Here is a 24430-nt window from a genome sequence, read left to right as displayed (position 1 = left end):
GGTAGTATGTTTAGGCTACAGGAAATGAAGAACAAAGACCTAGTTTCTGACTTCAAGGTTGACTCAGACTAATTGGGTTGACAGAAAAATCAAGATAATTATAAGACCCTTCACCCTCCCAACTAGGATTATCCTAACTGGGAAGAATAAATACATATTTTTTCCTCAAGTATTCCCTTAGCCTTTAGATCTACCCAGCCTAGTTGTTTTTCTTCTCTTCCTTTTATTTCTCTATTTTCTTTTTTCTTTATGTCTCCGCCTTGAGATCATAAGTCTAATTTTAGTTCCCAGCCATTCTTTAACACAGGCATTAGCATAGGCAGGCTATGTACAAGGTTTTTGCTCTCCCGTGATATGTCACGCTTAATTAACTGTCACTTTTACTATCAATATTAACTGAGATATTAATTTGATGAATCTTAATTTCTCTTAATCATAGCATCATTTTTATCCTTCATTGGATACCTCTTTAAAATGACACACAGTGCAGAGGAGAAATATTAATAGTATACGCAGTTTTTTTTTTTTCTGAGATGGAGTTTCACTCTTGTTGCCCAGTCTGGAGTGCAATGGTGCAATTTCGGCTTACCGCAACCTCCGCCTCCCAGGTTCAAGCAATTCTCCTGCCTCAGCCTCCTGAGTAGCTGGGATTACAGGCATGCACCACCACACCCAATAATTTTGTATTTTTAGTAGAGAAAGGGTTTCTCCATGTTGGTCAGGCTGGTTTCGAACTTCCGACCTCAGGTGATCCACACGCCTCGGCCTCTCAAAGTGCTGGGATTACAGGCATGAGCTACCATGTCCGGCCTCAGGTTTTATTATTTATTTATTTTCATCTCTTAAGTAATTGCATATTTTCCTGGCAAGAATATCTGTTTTTTGAACAGATGTAGTCACCCGGATTTCCTTGTTAGCAAATGGGTGTTTTTCTTGACCCACCACCTGACTCTGTTTTGCACTTCCAAATGAAAATACTTTTAAATTTAATAAATGTTACTCCCCAAAAGAATTCTCCAGGATCTTCGGCACTATCTGTCTGGCAAAAGCTCTGTACTATTAATGGACACATGGAAAACATGTGTCCTTTGGTAGCAGAGTCTACAGAGGGCTGGTACCCAGGAAGAAAGAGCAAAGAGGGAGGGTAACTGAGCTGTCCAAAGAAGTCTGATCTGTTTGCTGGACATTCTTTCTCTCTTTCCCTATGTTCACTAATTTTTTTCTATAATTCCTTTTTTCCCTTGGCCTCACTTCCCTCTTGCACAACACCCTTATATACATTGAGCTGGTAAAGCTGCCTTCTGGACTGCCTCACCTAGCCCACCATGTAATTGAGACGTGTCTGACACAGAAAATAAACTTGAGGCCATATTAGGAAGAGTCCCATCACTCAGATCTAGTCACCTGAACATTGGAGACCCATGAACAGAATCATTCTCAGCTCCCTGGTTCTGATGTGGGGAAGAGATGAGATGGTGGCTGCTTTCCAGAGCTTTGGCTCTCTCATTAAAGGGAGAATGAGAGCTCTCCTTCCTTCCTCAGTTCCTGACTGTTCAGGGAGTCTTTTGAACCTTGAAGCCTGGGAACTCAGGGAAAACAAATACAAGCACAGTCATAGAGGCAGCACGTGCCTGAAGTCTACTCACCTCCAGGTATACCACCCAGGGCATCACCAAGGTGGCCACCAGCAAGTCTGCCACAGCCAGGCTCACTACTAGGTAGTTGGTGGTAGTCTGCAGGGCCCGCTCCTTCAGCACAGCCATGCACACCAGGCCATTGCCAAAGACGATGGCCAGAATGAGGGTGCAGTAAGAGAGGGCATAGTAGGCATGGGGGCGCACCTGGCTGGCACCTGTGGAGTTTTCCTCCCCACAGGTGTAATTCAGGTGGCCACTCAGCTGACTCAGAGGTGCCATAGCCCAGAGGGAGGTGCCTGATGCCAAGGGCCTTCCTATGAGGAGACAGAAAACAATATTAATAAAATCAGACTCTTTGGGGCTTGGTTGCTTAGTTACATGTTTTGATTTATTGCATCAACAAATATTTATGGAGCATTTTCTACAAAGTAGGGACCGTTGTGAGAGTTGGAGATACAGCAATGAACAAAGTAGATAAAAATTGCTCCCCTTTGAAGCTCCCATTATAGAGAAGAAGACAGACAATAAACAAGATAAATAAAAGATGCGGTATGTTCAATAGTGATATGTATATTGGACACAAATCAGGGAGGTGGGTAAGTAGTGGGTGAAGATTGTGTGTATGTGGGTGAATAAGTCTGAATATAATCAGGAACTCCTCAAGGAGAAATCAGCAATTGAGTCAGGACCTGGAGGAGATCAGGAATAGACCATGCAGATAACTGATAAGACAGCAGTACAAGCAGTGAGAACAGCAGGTGCCAGCAGGAAGAGCTAGCACGTAGAAGGCATAGGAGGGAGGCCGGTGAGGCTGGAGCCAAGTGAGGCAGGAGTAGGACAGTGGAGGTGGTGTGGTAGAGAGGTTGTGCAGTGCCATGGAAAGTACCATGCTTGAACTCTGAATAGGACGGGAAGCTGTTGCAGGATTACAATCCCAGCTCTGATGCTTCCTAACTCTGGGACCTTGTGCTTATTACTTTACCTCTCTGAGCTCCAGATTCTTCCTGTGTAAAATGTGGGAATAATGAAACCCACCTAACTTAGTCCATTTTGGGTTGCTGTAACAGAACACCTAGGCCGGGCACGGTGGCTCAAGCCTGTAATCCCAGCACTTTGGGAGGCCGAGGCGGGTGGATCACGAGGTCAAGAGATCGAGACCATCCTGGTCAACATGGTGAAACCCCGTCTCTACTAAAAATACAAAAAATCAGCTGGGCATGGTGGCGCGTGCCTGTAATCCCAGCTACTCAGGAGGCTGAGGCAGGAGAATTGCCTGAACCCAGGAGGCGGAGGTTGCCGTGAGCCAAGATCGCGCCATTGCACTCCAGCCTGGGTAACAAGAGCGAAACTCCATCTCAAAAAAAAAAAAAAAAACAAACAAAAAAAAAAACACCTGAGTCTGGGTAATTTACAAAGATCAGAAATGTATCCTCTCACAGTTCTGAAGTCTAGAGGAAGAGCTAAGGCCTGTGACTTACAGTGTAACCCTGAAACCTAAGCAAAGGTGACTCTTGCTCCAGGCTCTGTGCTATAAAGGAGCCCACTCTGGTCTTCTGCTATCGTCTGAAGTTTGTGTCTCCCTAAACTCATACGCAGAAATCCTAACTCCGAATATGGTGGTATTAGGAGGTGGGGGCCTTTGAGCAGTGATTAGGTTATGAGGACAGAGCCCTCATGAATGGGATGAGTGCTTTTATAAAAGAGACCCAGAGAGCTAGCTAGTCTTTCACCAGGCGAGGACATAGAGAAAAGACAGCCGTCTATGAACCAGAAAGCAGGTCCTCACCAAACGCTGAAACTTCTGGTGCCTTGATCTTGGACTTCCCAGACTTCAGAACTGTGAAAAATAAATATCTGTTGTTTATAAGCTACCCAGTTTATGGCATTTTGTGATATCAGCCCAAAAGGAGTAAGGCACCCTCTACTGTTATGCCTCTACACCTCTACAGGATGATGCTGTAACCTCCCACAGTGCCAAGGAGAAGATCCACTAAGTTTACACCCTTGTCTAGATCACACTCAGAATTCTCTGCCAAACTGCTCAGAGCTTGTTTCCAGGGCATCATGGGCCTCATTCTAAATCTGTCACCCTTAGGGTAGACTATGCCATAAATGTGGAGGGTCCCTGGGGCCAAGTGGGTAGCTTTCAGTTACAGTTCAAACAAATAGATCCTATGTAGCCTGAGGTGGGGAGAGAAGAGGACACAGTCCCTGAGGTAGGTTAGGGGTGGGGGCCCAGCTTCTCCTGCATGGTCACATTTTGTACGGAATTCTGAAGGGTCCAGTAATCTTAAATTCAAACCTGGCCTTCCACATTGTTATGAAGTGTATTCGTCAAGGTGGGAAGATTAAACATTTTACTCAGTGGTTTGTTGGTTGCAGCTTTAAACTATTTAAACATGGTACATACGGACCTTTATGGGAACTCTCTCTTCAGGCCCTGGCAGAAGTAGAGGCTGGTGGCTAGAATTGGCCCTCAAGCCAGGTTAGGAGATTAGGAGATTGGCCTAATCATGGCTGTCATTTTTTACCTCACTTTGAAATGTTTCAGCCTGAAATGTGAAAGAGTTAAAATGAACAAATGATTGGAAAAGGGTGACCAACTTGGAATAAATTTAGAGAATTGTTTAAAAAATTGTCCTTTATCTTGGCACACTGTTTGCACTCAATGTATTTTAAAACATAATAATAATTCTTGATAATAATTATAATTTTCTCATTATTCAGAGGAGGGCAGCCGCTACCCTGGAGATAGCACTGCAGCTGCCAAGAGCTTTTGAAAAAATACAATGCTTTCTGATTGTTCAAGGATATTTCCACTTTTAAGGCAGGCTCGGGCCCAAATGTCTTCCCTTTCACAGCTGGGCCACTTTGGAGTACAGTGGCCAGAATCCCTCTTTTCTGGGGTCTAAAGCTAATGCCTTAGCTTATCTTACCTGGCACGTAAGAGAGAGGCATAAAACCTTTGAATATCTGTTACCCTTTTGCCGGACTTTTTACCTGCCAAGAGGTTTGACAGCTACCTAAAAATACTATAGCTGAATGCCAGCGGCTAATTACATGAAGGGAAACCCTCAACTCTGAAAATCAATTCTGAGCCTGATGTTGGAATCGCAGTTGCATGGATTTCTGATTTCTAATTTATTTTTTTCCACATCTGATCTTAGAGCCTTTATAGCAGCAGGTGGGTTAAACCGTGATTGTCCAGGTAGTTTCTGAAGAGTTGTGGATGTGGGAGATGAAAGCAAAGATGAGTGAGATGCTAGATCACTCTCTGCCTCTCAGCTAATTATTTCACCTTTCTCCCTGCTTAGATTTTTTTTTTTTCAAACAAGAGTTGCTTATATAACACAGAACTGAGCTGGGCTTTCTTCTTTCTTTTCCCCTCTGTTAGATATGCTAACAGATGGGAAACTGGTCTCAGGTAGGAAGAAGCAAAGAGCCTAGAGAAGTCATTAACTCAGTCACTCTCTAAGTAATTTACAATGATAGGCTGATTTTCTCATCAGCAAACTGGGGATAATCATATCAATTCCATAGGGTTATTATGAAGATTAAATGAAATGATATACATGAAGTTTGGCACTACTGACAATTTGGGCTGAAAAATTCTTTGTTGGGGAGGTCGTCCTGTGCATTGTGGGATGTTTAACAGCATCCTGACATCTGCGCACTAGATGCCAGTAGCACACCCCTCCCCAAAAATTGAGACAATCAAAAATGCTTTTAGATGTTGCCAAATGTCCCAGGGTGGGGGGTGCAAAATTGCTCTCCCCATTGAGAATCATCACTCTAGCATAATGTCTGGCACAGAGCACCAGAAATATCATCACTTTTATTGTTAAGAGAAAAGTAGGAATAGGTGAAGAGTTAAATAAGCTGTGATTATAGAGTATCTAGAGAACTTGGAAATGATGACATTCATGGTAACCTCGGCAAACAGTGGATAGGAGGTAAAAGAGTAGAGAAGGCAGAGAACTAGAATATTACTCCTTACTTCATTCTTTTAAGATTCATTACATATAACACTACTTACACATTTTAATGAGCTTTTAAATTCCTTATAAAGTATTGATTTATCTTGTTCTTTATAGTTTGTTCTAGCATCTTTCAGAGTGAGTGCATAACCTATTTAAAAAGTCAGAGGAACAGAGAGTGGGTCAGGTCCTCATCAGTTATGACATTTGTCCTGCTTTGCTGATGTTCAGTTTCTCAGTGCTGAGTAACAGTCTGCTGGAAACATTTGTGGGGTGCCTCCTTAGCACCTCATTAAGACTTACAGAGTTTTAATTATTTGTTCTCTTTCTGTAAGAGAACAAATGAAGATAAAGACAACTACATCTGGGCTACTAGTGTGTATCAGGTACAAGTACTTTACGTGCATTTTAATACTTACAGGAGCCCTAAAGGTGGATATTAACATATTCCTTTTTTGGATTAAAAAAAACTGAGACAGAGTGAGGCAGAGAGATTCAATTACTTTCTCAAGATTACACCATGTGTCAGGGACTGATATGAACCAAGATTTATCTCAGGCATTCTTAAATACCAAACTGACAATTATCTAATGTGTCTATGCTAGGCATGGAAGTTGATGTCAGTTATTCCCAGCTGGACTTAGGGGCTCATTGCTGTAGTCCCAGCACCTTGGGAGGCTGAGGTGGAAGGATGACTTGAGGCCAGGAGTTTGAGACCATCCTGGCAACATAGTGAGACTCCATCTTTAAAAAAAATAAATTAAAAGAAAAATTAGTATTCCCAGCTACTCAAGAAGCTGAGGCGGGAAGATTGCTTGAGTCCAGGAGTTAGAGGCTGCAGTATAATTGTGCTACCCCAGACTGGGTGACAGAACAGGATCCTGTCTCAAAGTTTAAAAACCCCACAAAATTTTCATTCCCAAGTTGAGATGGGTTTCACTCAACCAAGAACAAAACATTTCAGTAGCAGGGTTCCATGACCACATCTTCACTCATTTCACAGGTCTCTGGCTATTGCCACTTCTAATCTTTTACTCAGACACTCCTGACTACCAGTCACCAGAGCTTTTCTGATCCGGGCTATAATTTGGACTTGCTATATTGCCTGATACAATTAATAATTATAGCTAAAATTTATAAGCATTATCATCATTCAACCCCACAACAACCTGATGAAGAAGGTAAGCACTATAATCATACCAATTTTTCTAGAAAAAACAGGTGAGTCACAGAGAGGTTAAGTATCTCGGTGAGGCCACAAACCAGTAAATGATGGAGTTGATTCAACCCAAGATTTATCTGATTCCAGAGTTCATGTTCTTAACTATGCCACTTTTGGGGTGAGACAGACAAATGTGAAATGGGTCCTAATTTTAAAATCTCACTTGTTCAGGGTATCTTATGCATATCACCTGACTAGGTCTGGTGAAGTAATGCAGGTGCACGCTGCTCATAGAGCCAGTGGGAGTTACATTGTTATTATTATTAGAGACAGTCTTTAGCATTTCTATGCTACTTTCTTCTTGCAAATTGCTGCCTATTTTCCTAGAAAAGATTCACAAATGCATTGCAATACATAGCATGTTTATGTATTTGGGCACATTTACACTGTTGGTAAATGTACAGAGAAAAACTATTGCTGGTTACTTAGGTCCAGTAGCTAAGATAATAGTTTTTCCCCCCTCAATAAACCTGTCTAGTAAAGCATAGCATACTCACTTTCTATCACAACCTCTAAAGACTGAGCATCCTACCATTCTAATCGGAGATAAAATGGGGAACTCAGGAAATCAATCAATAAGCAAATATTAATTGATGACAAACTTCAATGCATTAGAAATTGAATCTGCTATTGAGTAGAAACTGTTTGGTATTTGCTTTAATGCATATTCCATAATAAACAGGCTTCTGTATGGATGCTTTAATATTGGACACCCATTTGGATACTGTCAATATTTTCCTTGCTCAATACCTTTGCTCACTGCTAGCCATACAGACCCTTGAAAATATTCAACTATGAATAAATGAGTGCCTGAGTAAGAATCTTTCTCACATTGTCTTTACTTCTCTTTGACTATTAGAGATTCCAGTGCCATGTCAAGTAGTGGGTCTTCACTCTTACCTAAGGACAGACATTTTACAGACCTTTTAGTATCAGCAAGCAAAGGGCTTCACCTATAAAGTGAAACAGGCATGCACAATGAGTTTAGATTCCAAGTTTCACTTTGCTATTGCTGCATTATTATTCATGCATGCATTTTGATGGTATTCAATTAAACTAAATGTATGAACTGGAACAAATACCTAATTGCAATGACTTCTGTTGCCCCAGTAAGCTACAGCAAGTAATGGAAGTCTCACAATTAAATAACAACAATACCCTAAAAATCATATACTATCATCAAAGGAAACATACACAATCATCATCTCAAGTACTACATATCTCTGCTGGGAATAATTGGATTCTGACTTAGAAACAGCCTGACTTTAAATAGACCATTGAAAATAGTGCCTCTCCAAACCTTCAGCTCTGAATTGCCAGGGTGCTGAATTGAGGAGTTTAAAATAACAGACCCTTACAATTAAGTAAAATCCTTAAGAGGAATACAATCAACTTCCATACAAATCCTGGAAATAATAACAGCTTTTTGTTTCCCATCTTTTAATTCTTCGTTGATATAGCTTCTAGAGCCCACAAGGATTCAATTTTGGGGAATAAAAGAAAAGAAAAGGAATAGGAAAGGTTTCTACTGTCCAACCACTTAGAAGAAAAACAAAACCATTTCCTCAGGGCTTTGGTTTTTAAATAAGAGTGGGTATTGAGTTTTAATGCATATTTTTAGAGATCCACAGAACCCCAAGCTGATTAAATAACATTGAGGAAAATACTATGTACTAAATTAGAAACGAAAAGAAAAATTACTTACCCTAAAATTTTCTTCTGATTTCCGGAGACCGAGGAGTTTACCAGTTCAGCTCCTGCAGCCATTTACTGACAGCAGGCATACCCAAGCAAAGCAAACTTTGCTTTTCTCAGGACTCAGAAACTATGCAAATGAATAGAAAGAAATCACCCATTTTTGCCTGCAAGGTGAAATTACTTGAGTGCTGCTTTTCCAGCTTTCCTATTAGACCTTAGTGCCTGTTTCATAGCTGCTTTTGAATGCATCGATTTTCTGTAGAGGATTTGGGAGGGACCCTAAACTGAGCATTGGTTGGGTCAGCCGTTCTGAGGTTCTGTCCTTGGTGCTGAAAGAGAGATGGAGTAGGCATAAGCAGGATCCGTTTTCTACCTCGCTCTCCTCTTTTCCTCTTTGTCTCTATCTGCTCTGGTACTGTGCTTTTTGGCACATGTGTATTTTCCCCTCAGTGCTCTTTTTAATCTTAGTTTTTCCACTCTTTTTACCTTTATGCTTTAATTTCTCTTGAATAACTCTCACCGTCCTCAGTTTAATTGCCTTTCCAGATTTTGGTGGGTGTAAAGATGATTAGTTCAGAAGAAGGAACAGATCATCAAATTGATACCACAATTGGTTAATGGAAATCAGTACAATTTAAAATACAATTGACAGGATAATTGAATTTGGAGGTGTAAGCCTGTCTGGGAAAAGAAGGTTAAAGGAAACATATTACAAAGGTAGCAAAATTGAGGCATGGCGTATAACTGGTAATAAAGATGAAATAAGCTTAATACTGTAAGACATGTTAAATGTTTACGTAGTAGCACTTCTTGTTTTCAGAGAACTTTACAAATATTTGCCAATTCATTCTTACTGATTCTCTGCGATATATATACTGTTTTAAAAACTGGTTTAGAACAAGCTAAAGTGAGATGCAACCAAGGACAATATCAGTGAAAGTCAGTAGTAAAACATAAACAATCCTAATTTATGGTCACCTGTTCATCTTACATTTTACCGTGGAATCCTAACCATTTCCTGTTCTCTCTCTCTCTCTTTTTTCTCCTCCTTTTAGGCAATGTGGTAATTTTTCTGCTATTTTCTCTGCCAACAGTGGATGTGCTTGGCAACTGCAGTGCAGTCATGGGGAAGCTATTTCTCATTTGACTGTGATGGAGACCTCTGCTGGCTGAGAAAGAAAGCAGCAGCATCAACAAGGTCTAAATACTGCTATTGATCACAACCGTCATTTATTGAGCATGTACTTATAGCCAGTCATTTTAATGCGTTGCCCCTTTTAATCCTTTCAACAACCGTACAAGGTAGGTACTATTTTTACCACACTTATTTTAGGGATAGGAAAATTAAAGCTTAAAGAGGTTAGCATAATGTCTGAAAGTTGCACAGCTGACAAGTAGCAGACCCAGGATTTGGATCTAAACATCCTAATTCTCTTAAACACTACGGTATAGTCTTCCAAAGGTAGAAAATTTGAACTTCCCAGAAGACTGATAATATGTCAGAGAGAATAATAATTATAATGACAATAATATTAATACATTTGTATATAGTTATATTTAGAAATCATTTAGATGATTTAGAAATCATTTTGTAAATTATGTTCTTATTTGCATCTTACATCAATCTTCATGATGCCTATTTTTACAGAGGCTGTTATGGGATAATTTGTGCCCTTCCAAAATTGATATGTTGAAGCCCTAACCTTAGAACATGACTGTATTTGGATATAAGGTCTTTAAAGCGTGAATTAAGTAAAAATGGGGCCTGTAAGGCATGCCCAAATCCAATATGACTGGCTTCCTTGTAAGAAAAAGAAGAGGCACCAGGAATGTGCACACAGAGGAAGGGACACAGGAAGATGGCATCTGTCTGCAAGCCGAGGAGACGGGTCTTGCAGGATAAACGAAACCTGCCAACCTATCGATTTTGGATTTCTACCCTTCAAAACTGTGCAAAAATAAATTTCTCTTGTTTAATCCACCTAGCATGTGGCATTTTGTTATGGCATTCCTAGCAAACTAATACAGAGGCTTAGAGAGATTAGATCTCATATCCAAGGTTGCCCATAATTTACTGGGCATAAATGTAGTAGTTATATGGCATAAGTATATTGAGCATGCCCTAAGACTAGAACTCCTGGGTTGAATGTGAAACCCCAGGCTTTTCTTCCCTTAGATAAGGGGACCAAAAGAATATGCACCTCTAAATCTTGGCTTGTCTGACATATAAAAGCAGGGATTAATGTCAGGCTGGTGTGGGAGCAGAAGGAAGCAGAGGCCTTCTAAGGAGTTAACCTCATATCGCTCACTTTCAGCAATATGGTTTTTACCTTTCAGTATCCTGTGTTTATTTTCTTTAACACTTGAAGATTTTGTGCCTAATGATTATGCTATCCTGATAATGCATGGATGTAGTAGGAAGAAACCTATTTGTAGACTTTCTGTGTTGAGAACACATATCCTATCTTCCCAGGGCAGTTATAAATGCTGGCAAGATACTCCTCAGCATGTTTTTAGTGCCTTTCTTTGGCAAAATTAAAAGGAAGATACAGATGGATATAGACTCTTACTCTAATTCTATGTAGGAACAAGAGACAGGAAAATGAACTGACATGCCTAAAATCACACATCTAGGCAGTCGGCTGTGTCCCAACTCAGCTCTCTCTGGTAGACTCCTTGACCCTCATGGTGAATGGGGAAAGATTGGTGTGGAAATAGAAGAGAAGCAGGGTAAATGAGGTGATCCTTTCTCTCTGGACTTCACTATAGGTGACTTAGCAATTGCTTCTTTTACATGACACTTTCCATTCATACAACACCAAATAATTTTATTCTTTTAAGTAAATGGAACCGTTATTCATGACTGGCATTGAGATATGCCTTCTGGGAAGAACTCCAGGATGCCTACAGAACAGATACGCCTGGGTAGAAATCAAGAAAAATGTAGGTCATTTTCTTCGTCTTCCTTCCAGAAACTCTATCTCAATAGCATGGCTGGAACATTCTCATGTACTAGCCAATGGCCGGCCCTTCATCGGGAAAGTCTTTATGTTTTGAACTTGAAGTGGGAAGTTTAGAGAAAGAGTGGAGAGATACTGAGCTTCTGATATGTACGGTTACTCTGATTTTGTTTAAAAGGAAATTGATGTGACGTTTGTGGTGGGAATTTTCTCTTCTTGCCTTTGAAATGCTGCTCCATAGAATGACCTTGCCTTGAGCACCAACCTTTGAGTATGACATGAGTTTCTCACACCACTTCAAACCCTCACTGAGCTCCCTCTCACCAGAACAGTATGGAGACCAAATGAAGCAGTGTGGGGAGCCAATTTGCAGGACCTGTATGAATAGATGAACATTTTGTTTCCATGTCTTATTATAACTAGCATTCCTTACAGTGACCTGGAAGATTTGATTAACATGATGATCTTAAATTGCATGGATACTGATCAGGTCTGAAGAATATCCTCTTAGTATGTTTTTCACTCAAATCAGGCCTCAAGTGGTAAAAGTGTAAATGTAATTTGGCAAATGCAGTGAGTGCTCCAGCAGTATGGTTATTTCTTCTCAACCTTAGCCCCTGTTCCTCTCCAATGAGATCTGGTATGATGAGGACCATCTGAGAAAGTCTTAGGGTTTACATTTGAATTCATTTTGCTGCTATAATAAATTTTTGAAAGAAAAATAGTTCAATTAATTTATTATTGTCTAATACTGAGCACCACTTTCTTTCTTTCTACCAGAGAATGGCAGCAAATAACAGAAGGAGGCTTCTCATTCAATCAGATTTGTACCTAGTCACTCATTATTGGTCGCAGAGTAATAGTAAGTTAATAGTAAGGAAGGAAATAAATGATATTTGGTTTTATTGCTGCATCTATTCTTCTTTGTGCTTGAATTTTATCTCCCATTTCTACTTTTATTTTAACTTTTCAAACTATTTTTCTCCTGTTTTTTCCTACCCTTCATCATTATCTATTTTTTTGGGGGGGTCTCACTCTGTCACCCACGCTGGAGTATAGTGGTGTAATCATGCCTCACTGAAGTCTCGACCTCCTGGGCTCAGGCAACCCTCCCCACCTCAGCCTCATGAGTAGCTGGAACTGTAGACATGTGCTACCACACCTGGCCTTATCTGATCTTTTATTCTTTTCCTCAATTTCTTTTAACTATTCCTCAATTTCTTCCAACTTTTCCTCAATTTCTTCCATCTCTTCTATATTTCTTTCCTTATTTCCCAAAATACGTAACTAGAAATGAGGATCAGTTAGAATTAGAGAATTTTGAATTCTAGTTAATTTATCATTTGTTCAAAAAGGATGTGGGGTTGGTAGATATAGCAGATTATATTTCCCAAAGATGATGATGCTGATATACCCCATTCCTCACATTCTTCTAGAACCTCACCATTCCACCCTCAAGAGATGGAACCTTACTTATGTCTCTCTTCTTGAATCTGGTAGACCTCCATAACTGTGTCTACTAAGAGAGTGTGGTAGAAGTGATGTTATGTGATTTTTGAGGCCAGCTCATAAAAATGCCATATATTTCCACTTTGTTCTCTTGAGATACTTGCTCCTGGAGTTCAGTCATCATGCTATGAGAAAGCTCAGGCAACCCACGGAGATGCCATGTGGATAAGAACTGAGATCATTGTCCTGACTAAGCTCACAGCTAAAAGCTAGTATCAACTAGCCAGCTGTGAGTGAGTCATTTTGGAAGCAGCTCCTCCAGTCCCCCATTGAACCATCTCAGCTGATGCCATGTGGAATAGAGACAAGCTATCTCTGCAAAGCTTTGCCCAAATTTCAGATTCACGGGCAAAATAAATGTTTAGCAATAGGTAATAGATAATCTGAGACTCATTTTCTCTAGAACATGGCACATTTAGTGTTCAGAAGGAGCACATCTCAAATCCTATTGAGACCCATCTCCTTCTGAGGAAATCACTATTTAATTATTTGGTGTGTTTGTTTGAAACTAGATGCTATCTATATCACCTTTGCGAAATTTATAAAACCCTTTTCCTCAAAATATGGGCCAAGGGCCAGGACCAGGAGCATCAACTTCACTTTGGAAATTTTTAGAAATGGAGAATCTTGGCCACCACCCTGGACTTACTGAATCCAGGATTTTAATCTTAACAAGGTACACCAATATTTATTAAAGTTGTAGCAACAAATGGTGTGAAAAACAAGACTATAAAACAGATGCATCTCTAAATCTCTAGATGCTGGACAAAGAGTTTATTATTTTCCACTTTCTTATATTTTTCAACTTTTAATTTTTTAAAATACACGTAACATGAAATCTGTAATCTTACAGATTTTAGTTATACATTTCAGTGGTACTAGATACATTTATGACATTGTACAACCATTACCACTGTTCATATTCATGATTCTTCATCTTGTAAAACTAAAATTCTTTACCTGTTTAACAATAACTCCTCATTTTCTCCAAACCCTGGCAACCATCATTCTACTGTCTCCTTTTATGATTTTGACAACTCTAAGTACCTCATATAAATGGAATCCTATTTGTCTTTTTCAGACTAGCTTATTTCACTTAGCATAATATTCTAAAAGTTCATTGATATTGAAGAATATGTCAGAATTTTCTTTTCAAAGTTGAATAATACTCAGTTGTGCCACATTTTGCTTATGGATGATGCTTGAATTACTTCCACATTTTAGCTATTGTGCATAACACTGCTATGAACATAGGTGTTCAGATATCTCGTTGAGATCCTGTTTTTAATTCTTTTGGATATACATCCAGAAATGGAATTGCTGGATCATATGGTAATTCTATTTCTAATTTTTTGAGGTACTACCACACCGTTTTCCACAGCAACTGTATCATCTTACATTCCCATCAATAGTGCATGAGTGTTCCAATTTCTCCACATCCTCACGAGCATTATATCTCCATTATACTTTATTCTTTGATCCACTGTGTTGTTTAATTTCTACAAATTGGTGATTTTTCCAGTTTTACTCTGTTATTGATTTCTGTACAATATCTGCCTTCTAAAATCGATAGATAGACAATTTGTGACCTAACATATGGCCCATCCTGGAAAATGTTCCATGTGCACTTGAAAAGAATGTGTGTATTATTGTTGTCAGGTAGAGTGTTCTGTATGTGTCTTTTAGGTCTAGCTGGTTTATTGTGTTGTTTATATCCTCTATTTTCTTACTTCTTTTCTGCCTGGTGGTTCTATCCATGATTGAAGGTGGGATGTTGAAGTCTCCAACTATTAATGTAGAATTGCATATTTCTCCAAGACTGGAGAATTGTATATTTTTCCAGAATTGTATATTTCTCCAGAATTGTATAATTCTACCAGGTTTTGCTTCATATATTTTGATCATATGTTATTGGGCATGTTAATGTTTAAAATTGCTATATTTTCTTGTTGTATTAAATCTTTTATTAAATATAATATCCTTTTTTGTCTCATAATTTTTTTGACTTAAATTCATTTCGTCTGATATTTGTCTAGCCATTCTGCTATCTTTTGGTTACAATTTGCATGGAATATCTTTTTCCATCCTTTCCTTTTCAACCTACTTGTGTCTTTGTTTTCTTTTTTATTGTTTTTATTATTATTTTTGCATGTCTTTCAATCTAAAGTTAGTTTTTTGTAGACACTATATCCAGCAATCATGTGTTTTTTATCCATTCTGCTGATCTCTGTTTTATGATTGGGTAGTTTAATCCATTTGCATTTAAAGAAATTACTGATAAAGAAGGACTTTCTTCTGTTGTTTGCTATTTGTTTTCTATATGCCTTCTAGCTTTCCCTCATCTGATTCTGCATGACTGTCTTTTTTTGTGTGTGTTTAGTTGATGTTTACTGGTGAAATGTTTAAGCTCCTTTCTTCTTTCCTTTTGTGTATATTCCTAAGCTATTTCTTTTTTGGCTACCATAGAGATTATACTTAACATCTGAAAGTTTTTTCTTTTTCTTTCTTCTTCTTCTTTTTTACCCCCCAAATATGCCCTACATATTGTTTGCAATTAACATTCCAAAGTTATAATACTCTAATTGGAGTTTATACCAGTCTAACTTCAATAACATGTTAAAATCTCTGGTCCTCTACTATTTTTTCTTCACTCTTTTTGGTTGTTGATGTCATAAAATTACATCTTTATATATTGTGTGACCCCAAACATAAACTAATAATTATTTTAAATGCATTAGTCTCTTAAATTATGTAAAAAACAAAACATGGAGCCACAAACCAAAGTTATGACAGTATTAGCTTTTAGACTAATGATTTTTATCTTTTAAATGAATTAGTTTCTTAAATTATGTAAATAGCAAAAAGTAGAGTTTCAAACTATTGTAATAATACTACTAGCTTTTATAATGGTCCTTGCATTTATTGAGCTCTTTGTTTCTTCATACAGCTTCAAGTTACTGTCTAATGTCCTTTCATTTTACCTTGTAGGACTTCCTTGAATATTCTCGGAGGGGAGGTCTGATGGTAATGTGGTAATGAGCTCCCTCAGCTTTTGTTTATCTGGCAACACTTATGTTTTGTTTTTGTTTTTGAGGCAAGGTCTCATTCTGTCATCCAGGCGGGAGTGCAGCGGCACAATCTTGGCTTACTGCCACCTCTGCCTCCCAGGCTTAAGCGATTCTCCTGCTTCAGCTCCCCAAGTAGCTGGGATTACAGGTGCATGCCACCACCCCTGGCTAAGCTTTTGCATTTTTAGTAGAGACGGGGTTTTGCCGTGTTGGCCAGACTGGTCTGGAACTCCTGAATTCAAGTGATCTGCCCACATTCATCTCCCAAAATGTTGGGATTACAGGTGTGAGCCACTGTACCTGACCTCCTTCACTTTGAAGGACAATTGTACCGATATAAAATTATTGGTTGACAGGTGTTTTTTTTCTTTTAGCATCTTGAATACATTGGCCCACTACCTGATAGGCCAAAGTTTCTCATGAGAAATTTGTTAATAACCTTACTGAGGATCTCTTATATATGATGAATTACTTCTTTCTTGCTGCTTTCAAAAATTCTCTCTTTATCCTTATCTTTCAGAAGTTTGTTTATAATGTGTCTTGGTGTGGGTTCATCTTGAAGTTCATTGTGCTTCTTGGATGGTTATATTTAGGTCTTTCATCAGAGTTAGAAACTTTTCAGCCATTTTTCTTCTAATATTCTCCTTCCCCTTTATCTAGTCCATCTGTTTCTGGTACTGTCACAGTGTGTTAGTTGGTTCACATGTTGGTGTCTCATATGTCTTTTAGGCTCTGTTCACTTTTCTTCAGTTATTTTTCTTTTTGTACCTCAAACTGATAATTTTCATTATCTTGTCTTTAAGTTTACTGATTCTTTCTTGCCTGCTCAAATCTGTCTTTATATCTCTCTAGTGAAGTTTAAAATCTTAGTTATTATACTTTTAAGCTTCAGAATTTTTTTTTGGTTTCTTTCTAGTGTTTCTATCTCTTCATTAATACTTCCATTTTATTCATATGTTGTTTTCTTGACTTTTTCCACATCTTCTTTCAGTTCTTTGAGACTTTAAGTTAGATATTTTAAAGTCGTTGTCTGCCACTGAGTCTCCACTGAGTCTCCTTCAGAAATAGTTTTGGTTGATTGATCTTTAAAAATTTGAATGTGCCATCCTTTTTTGTTTCTTTATGTGCCTTGCAATTTTTTTATTTTTTTAAGGACAAGGGCTTGCTCTGTCACCCAGGCTAGCATGCAGTGGCATGATCATAGATCACTGTAACCTCAAACTCCTGGGCTCAAACAATAGCTAGGACTACAGGCCTACCATGCTTGAAAAATGTTATTTTATTTATTTATTTATAGAGGTGAAGTCTCACAATGTTGCCCAGGCTGGTGTCTTATAATTTTTTGTTGAAAAACAGACATTTGAAGTTAATAATTTGGTAACTCTGTAACTCAGTTTCTCCCTCTTCCCCAGGGTTTGCATATATATATATTTTTTTGGTTAGTGTTTTGTTTACTTTAAAAAAAAAAGTTATGTACTGTTTCTGTGTCAAGGATCAGCCTGACATGCAAATTTAAGGTTTTTTTTCTAAACCTGCACCTTTCCCTAGGTATGCGCAGTCACTTTCTAATTTTCCCTGTATATGCAGTTGTTTTTTAATGTCCTAGTCTGTAATATCTTACTTCCAAAAGGGGGAAATTAAAAAAATAAAGATAGGTTTTTTTTAAAAAAGGAACTGCCCCTTTAAATCTTCTTTTTTTTTTTTTTTTTTTTTTTTTTGAGACAGAGCTTTGCTTTTGTTGCCCAGTCTGGAGTGTAATGGTGCAATCTCAGCTCACCACAACCTCTGCCTCCCAGGTTCAAGCGATTCTCCTGCCTCAGTCTCCCGAGTAGCTGGGATTACAGGCATGTGCCGCCACGCCCTGCTAATTTTGTATTTTTAGTAGAGATAGGGTTTCCCCATGTTGGTTAGTCTGGTCTCGAACTCCCAACCTCAGGTGATTCACCCGCCTTGGCCTCCCAAAGTTCTGGTATTATAGGCATGAGCCACCTTAAATCTTCTTGAAGTTACTACAGCCAGACAGGGAGGGGTTTGTAACAGTGTGGAAGTTGCAACAACCATGGTAGCATGATCATTTGTCTGCATGCCTGTGATCAGAAACAGCAATCAATAATCAGATCATAGTTCCCTGCTATTTGGAGGACAAGGTTCTTTTTGCCCACTCTGGCTCCTGCAGGCTGCTCTAAGAATTCAAACACAGCTGTATGCCACATTACTGAGAATAGGGAATGGGTAGTTGCTATTATGCTAAGAGCTGACACGACAAAATAAACTTAATAATTTACCATCCACGCCTTCTCCTGGAAGTTGCACACTTTCAATAGATTCCAGAGTTCCAAAATAATTACATCAGGCAGACTCTGCCAGTGCAGTTGTTGTCTAAGTGGGGAAACAGATTCTTGGTGCTTCCTACTCCACCATATTTCTGAAATCCTCCCCTTTTTTCCACTAGCTTTTATTGCTCCCTCTGGAAATCAGAGAGCTGCGTGTATAGAAGATGGAGGATCAGAGATGTGGGAGTGTTTTCATGACAGAAGCATGAATGTCTGGGAAAGTGAAGATCTAGAGGCTCAAAGGTTGCCTGGAGACTCTAGACTGGGTGGGAAATGTTTCAACTGTTTTACCCTAGGCATTTAGGGACACATATCATGGGGAATAAGATGGAGGGGTAGTGGAGGCACTTTAACTTTTTCATAGTTGACAACATTCCATCATAGAACAGGCCGTGTGTTTTCTTTCTTTCTTCGTCTTCTTTTTTTTTTTTTGCAAATGTATATCATTATTTTTGTCATAAATTGGGGTTTGTGTGTTCACACACTGTGCTCCTCTTGGGTGAGTGCCTTCATAATGATTTGATCTCTGCCCTAGAGCACAAAGGAGCTGATTTATCTTCATATCTTGTTTTCCAAGATGTTCAGCACGTATAAAGTATATCTGCAACCCATTTTCTTTTTCTTTTTCTTTTTTTTTGAGATGGAGTCCCGCTTTGTCACCCAGGCTGGAGTGCAGTGGCACAATCTCGGCTCACTGCAACCTCTGCCTCCCGGGTTCAAGCAATTCTCCTGCCTCAGCCTCCCAAGTAGCGGGAACTACGGGCACATGCCACCATGTCCAGCTAATTTGTTGTATTTTTAGTAGAGATGGGGTTTCACTGTGTTATCCAGGATGGTCTCGATTTCCTGACCTCGTGGTCCGTCCATCTGCCTCGGCCTCCTATGCTGGGATTACAGGCGTGAGCCACAGCACCTGGCCTGCAATCCATTTTCTGCAGGTTACATTGTCTAATCCTCAAAAGTTCAATTCTCCCCAGCAGACAGGACTTGTAGAACTTTGTATGTTAATGACAATAATCTTGAATTCCATGAAGCTTTTGCTGCTTCCACAGCTCCTTTGCAATCTTGTCATTGATGTTCAGATATCCTACTGCATTGCTATGATTGAAATATCATTCCTGGAGTGGAGCAAAATGACAGACTATTACAAAGTGGTTGGTTTGAAAAAGGACAAATATGACCATCTAAGAAGGGCGTTTAGGATCACTAGCACTCTTGGGAGTTCAAAAACTCAGCTTCATTGGAATGGCTTCACTATCCCTGGAAATGCCCATTTTCTCCTTTTTCCTGTCTTATTTTCCCTATGTTTCTCTTAAACGGGCTCCAACTGTTTCTTATGTTTTCAAGATGCTATATGAAAGTGCTGATGTTCATAAGGTTCTAGTCATATTAGGGTACTTAATAGAACCATAGCAAGTAGCTCAAGCAAATGGATTGTGCCTCTTATTCATTCTGACCAAACGCATGAAATGAGACATTAGATAACACTAGATAATTCAACATAATCATGCTCCCTATGTAAAGTAGTTACAAATAATATTTATACACATTTTATATTATGGTTATCATCTTTAATAACTAAATTTTCTTTTATTCAGTTGATGTAACATTTTAATCCAGTCCATATCATTTGATCATTTTACTGTTATTAATATCAGTGCAGTAGATCTTTAAAGGGGATATTTATATTAAGCACATGTCAAGAGTAAGATTATAGCCAACACATTAGGAGAAGCAATGGCAAGTAGCTGAAAGACCATCAGACCTGGAGCAGAAGACTAGTTTTGTGTTAACTCTGCTATATCCTTGTTGCATATGCTTTGGCTGGTTTATCAATCTTTCGAGCCTCAGTTCCCGTATTTGAAAAAGATGAAGTTGTAATAAATAAATTCTATGATCATTTCCAGCTCCAATTGTCCATGGTTTTATGAATTCTAAGATCCTTTCAAAAGCTTAAGTATTTGGGCTGCAGACTAGGAAACTGACTTAATAAAGGCATAGAGATGGAAAATTGGTGGCCACATTATGCCTGTAGAAAACTTACGTTTAGCCAGCCCATTTTTATGTAAAGTGAATGCAAATAGTTTTTAGATAGAGCATGCACCATTCAGTTTGGTCACAGTTTTCTCCACCCCCTGTTGTTTGACGCCAGGATGCTTCATACCTTTATAATACCTGTCTTGCCCCGCAGGGCTTTGAGTTTGCAACTCCTGGAAGAAGGTGGCACTGTGGCAATTGAATGGCTCCCTCACCTGAACCCCTAAACCTAGTACCTAGGTTTCCATGGAAGTCTTCCTTCAAAGTATTGTTGAAAGGCAGCCTTATTTGTTCGCAAGATCTAGTGATGGTTTCCATGTTATGCACATAAACACCTTGTCAGGCATCAGAGACAGGTTGGAAAGGATGATTGATGGGAGTGGGCTTGTGAAATCACACCTGCTGTCACAGCAGATGGGGAAAAAAGCCGGAGTAACCTGTGGAATTGCTGATTCTTTTTGAAAATTCACTCATAAAAACATAATTTTAGCTCTTTTACATACTTTAGATAGAGTCAGTATTACAAACCAAACTCTAGGGGAGCAACAAATATATATATGAGTTTGCAGGAGTATAATTTCAATAAAATAGCAAGAAGCCTTTACCAACCAGGTGAACTGGTATTTGAGCACTGGGGTGGTGAAGCAGCTCTTTCTTTGCCAAGCAAAAATATGTCATTCAAGCTGCAATTGCTGGCTGGCTGCCTACTGGGCCTATAAGCATGTCCTCAGTGAATGTTATCCCAGTCCATGCATAACTATTGCCTTTGGAGCACAGAATGCATCTCAGAGAGGAAAAAGGAGATAAAATAATTTTTTTTTTTTTAACAGAGCAAACCAGTAAATGGGTAATGGAAAACATGGGCTTGCCCCAACAGGGAATCCATGAAAACCTGAGGAAGTGCTCTGAGGTGTCTTTTGACTTCGTTCTGTTGTTGGCTCTGCCCTGCACAACTTAGCAATATTTATACTAATTATAACTGATATGCATTTAAAAATTTATTCAGCAACTAGTTATTGAGTTTCCACTATGTTCATGGTACTGTTTGTGGGAAGTACAAAGCAATGTGTTTGGGAGGATAGAACATGAACATATGCCTAAGTTAAGAAGCAGGCAAGAGTTTAACAGGACTAGAAAAGAGACCCCAAGGTAGGTCTGATCAAATCCAAACGAATCTCTTGAAGACTCAGGGTTGTGTATGTGGAAAATGAAAAGGCACATCATCTGAGCAGAAAAGGAAGACTCTCCAGAGAAGCTAGGGATTGATTTGGGCCTCACAGTGTATAGGAGCTAGGTTAAAGTTAGGGCATGATAAAGGAGAATGGTTTTACCTACCAGAGTCCAAAGTCTCTGGCAATTCAATGAGTCATTTGTTTATGCATTCCTTTGTTCAATAAATACTTACTGAGAGTTGATTTTATGACAGGCCTATTTTGGGCCTAGAGAATACAGTTAATAAACATGACCAATAGATCTCTGCTCCGGTACAGGGAGGTGGAGAATAAAACCAAATAAAAAGAGGAAGTCTCAGATAATGGTGCACATTATGTAGAGAGGTATAATTGGGTGGCAGTGAGTAGGTGACTATGGTAGGCTTGGTGCTTTCTTTGCTTCTCTGAAGAGGTCATGGATAAGCTCATATCTGAAAGACAAGGGGCAGCCAACCATGCAAAGGTCAGTGGGAAAAGTATTCCTAGCAGAAGGAACAGCTGGGGCAGAGGACCTGAGATGGGAACAAGATTGGCACATTTGAAAAGGCCAGTGTTGCTGGGCATAGTGGATGACAAGAGAGGTGGAACAAGGTGAAGCTGGGTAGAGAAGATTCCAGATGGTGTAGGAGTTTATATTTTATTCTAAGTGGGATGGAAGCCCTTTTAAGGTTTAAGCAGAGAAATGATGCAAGTTGGCTTCCTGGGTTGCTTATTGTAGATAAGGGGTTGGTTTCCTGGGTAGGCTGCTGTGGTCTGTGGGCCAAAGTTCTGTTTTTATATATGGTCTGGCTGGGGTCTGTATAGTCAATTTCTCAATGCCTTGATAATGCTTGTCTTTATTTCTGAAATAGGTCATATATTTTGATACATTTTTTCTCTATGCTCCTCCAAATCCATTTCTCTTCATCTCCTCATTGTTCTCTGTCCTTTTCTTTGCTTCAGCCTCAGTTCCGTTGGTGATTACATTTGCCTTCAGTGGTTCATGCAGCACTCACCTCTCCCAGATGACTATTTTATGACAGATATTCATTGAGCTTCCAAACCTAAAGCTTGAGGTTGACTAATGACATTTTATGTCTGCATATTCCAATTGTCAATGGAACAATCTCCAGGTTTCAAAGTGTGGTTTATCCATTGATGCTGATAAGCAAACTTTGTTACTGGGTCTGAGATAAGGTAGATACAAAAATTGAGAGTAAGCATCAGAAACACTGATAGCGATTTGACAAAATACTTTTATTTCTGTTGAACTTAATATTTAAATTTTAGGTGTATGCACCCCTTTTATCCCACTTCATCTTCCCTATAAGTGGATTGGAAATTTAGAAAAACAACAAAGAAACTTCCATAACCTATAGTTTGAAAAATACTGTACTAAATTCCTTACGGTTGTCAGCTGTACAACAACTGGAAGGAGATGAGAAATAGAGGCAAGCAAACAGTTAAGGCATATTCATGTGGTCAGAAACAGTGGCTGACCTGACTAAATAAGGGCTGCTCTTAAAGTCTGGACAGCTCCCGCTCCCTGCTTCTCAGAGGAGTTCCTGAGTCAACTGGGGCTACACTGGACTTCTATTTCACCCACTCTGCAGACCTAGAGCATCTCTACTGCATATGACCACCTCCTATGGATGGAGGGCGAGGGAGGAAGAGGAGGAGATGACATATCTTCCTTGCATTCCAACCATATTTTTTTCTCATCTCTCCTTCTTGGGGTTTTTGTGCATTTAATAATGGGACTTAGATTCCTTCTTACATTAACAACATAGAGGAATGGAATATCGAATTCTAGAAAAGGAAATATTAAAATAAACATCTTAATTTTCATTTATTAACATTTTTGAGTATGCATGAGCATACACATGTAGTTTGAAAATATGAAACATAGTTTTATTTGGCTTTCTTTGGTGATGTTCATTCACTGAGTAGATATAACTTAGATTTTCTTGTTTCACTATTCCTTTGTCGTTATACATTCTGCACTCTTGGTCAGTTCTAATTTAAAATGTTCTATCCTATAAATAAATTCACATCTGTCTGATCATGTGTTCTGATTTTTAATTCATAAAATATTGTCAAGGTGTCAATCGGTTTCTATCCCTGCTTCCCTCTGGGACTGTGATAGCATACCCTAAATGATATCCTCAAATAACACAGCAAATGTGATTTTTGTAGTCTTGTAAGTCAATGTTTTAGATTCAGTTTCCTCATTCTGTTTCCATCCAACTGGTGGTTTTGTCTAGCTGTGTTTCAGAAGGCACACCATAGCAGGACCCTCTGAATCCTGAATCCATTTTTTGTTTGTTTCTTTCTGTTTTTTTGAGACGGAGTCTCCGTCTGTCTCCCAGGCTGGAGTGCAGTGGCATGATCTCCACTCACTGCAACCTTGGCCTCCTAGGTTCAGGTGATCCTCCTGCCTCAGCCCTCCAAGTAGCTGGGGTTACAAGCGTGCACCACCATGCCTGGCTAATTTTTGTATTTTTAATAGAGATGGGGTTTCATCATGTTGGCCAAGCTTGTCTTGAACTCTTGACCTCAAGTGATCTGCCCACCTCCGCCTCCCAAAGGCTGGGATTACAAGTGTGAACCACTGTGGGTGCCCCAAATTCTGATTCCATTAAAGTTTCTGTCCTCAACATCTCTAGATGTGTTGGGCATGCCAACTTTTCTGATCTTACAAAACTGTGGTACATTCTGTCATTAGCTTTTCACACGATGAACTTGGACTTGATACCTGCCTTTTTCTGTTACTTTGAATGCAAGTATGCTGTCTTGGCT

The 24430-nt window shown here is 39.2% G+C and overlaps 1 protein-coding gene across 1 annotated transcript in view; it reads right to left on the bottom strand.

Moving 5' to 3' along the window:
- The window catches only part of DRD3 (dopamine receptor D3), a 49214-nt gene extending 39955 nt beyond the window's left edge, over nt 1–9259 (bottom strand). The window contains exons 1-2 of the mRNA XM_032299012.1: nt 8542–9259; nt 1647–1951 (exon numbers count right to left, since the gene is read on the bottom strand). Of these exons, the coding sequence (XP_032154903.1) occupies nt 1647–1916 (270 nt within the window). The 5' untranslated portion in view covers nt 1917–1951; nt 8542–9259. The remainder of the gene's footprint in view (nt 1–1646; nt 1952–8541) is intronic.
- Between the last annotated feature and the right edge of the window lie 15171 nt (nt 9260–24430).

This window comes from Sapajus apella, unplaced genomic scaffold, assembly GCF_009761245.1.
Source record: "Sapajus apella isolate SASKATOON/1434 unplaced genomic scaffold, GSC_monkey_1.0 scaffold40, whole genome shotgun sequence".
In the NCBI taxonomy this organism is placed as follows: Eukaryota; Metazoa; Chordata; class Mammalia; order Primates; family Cebidae; genus Sapajus; species Sapajus apella.
This window is presented reverse-complemented; position numbering and strand designations above follow the sequence as displayed.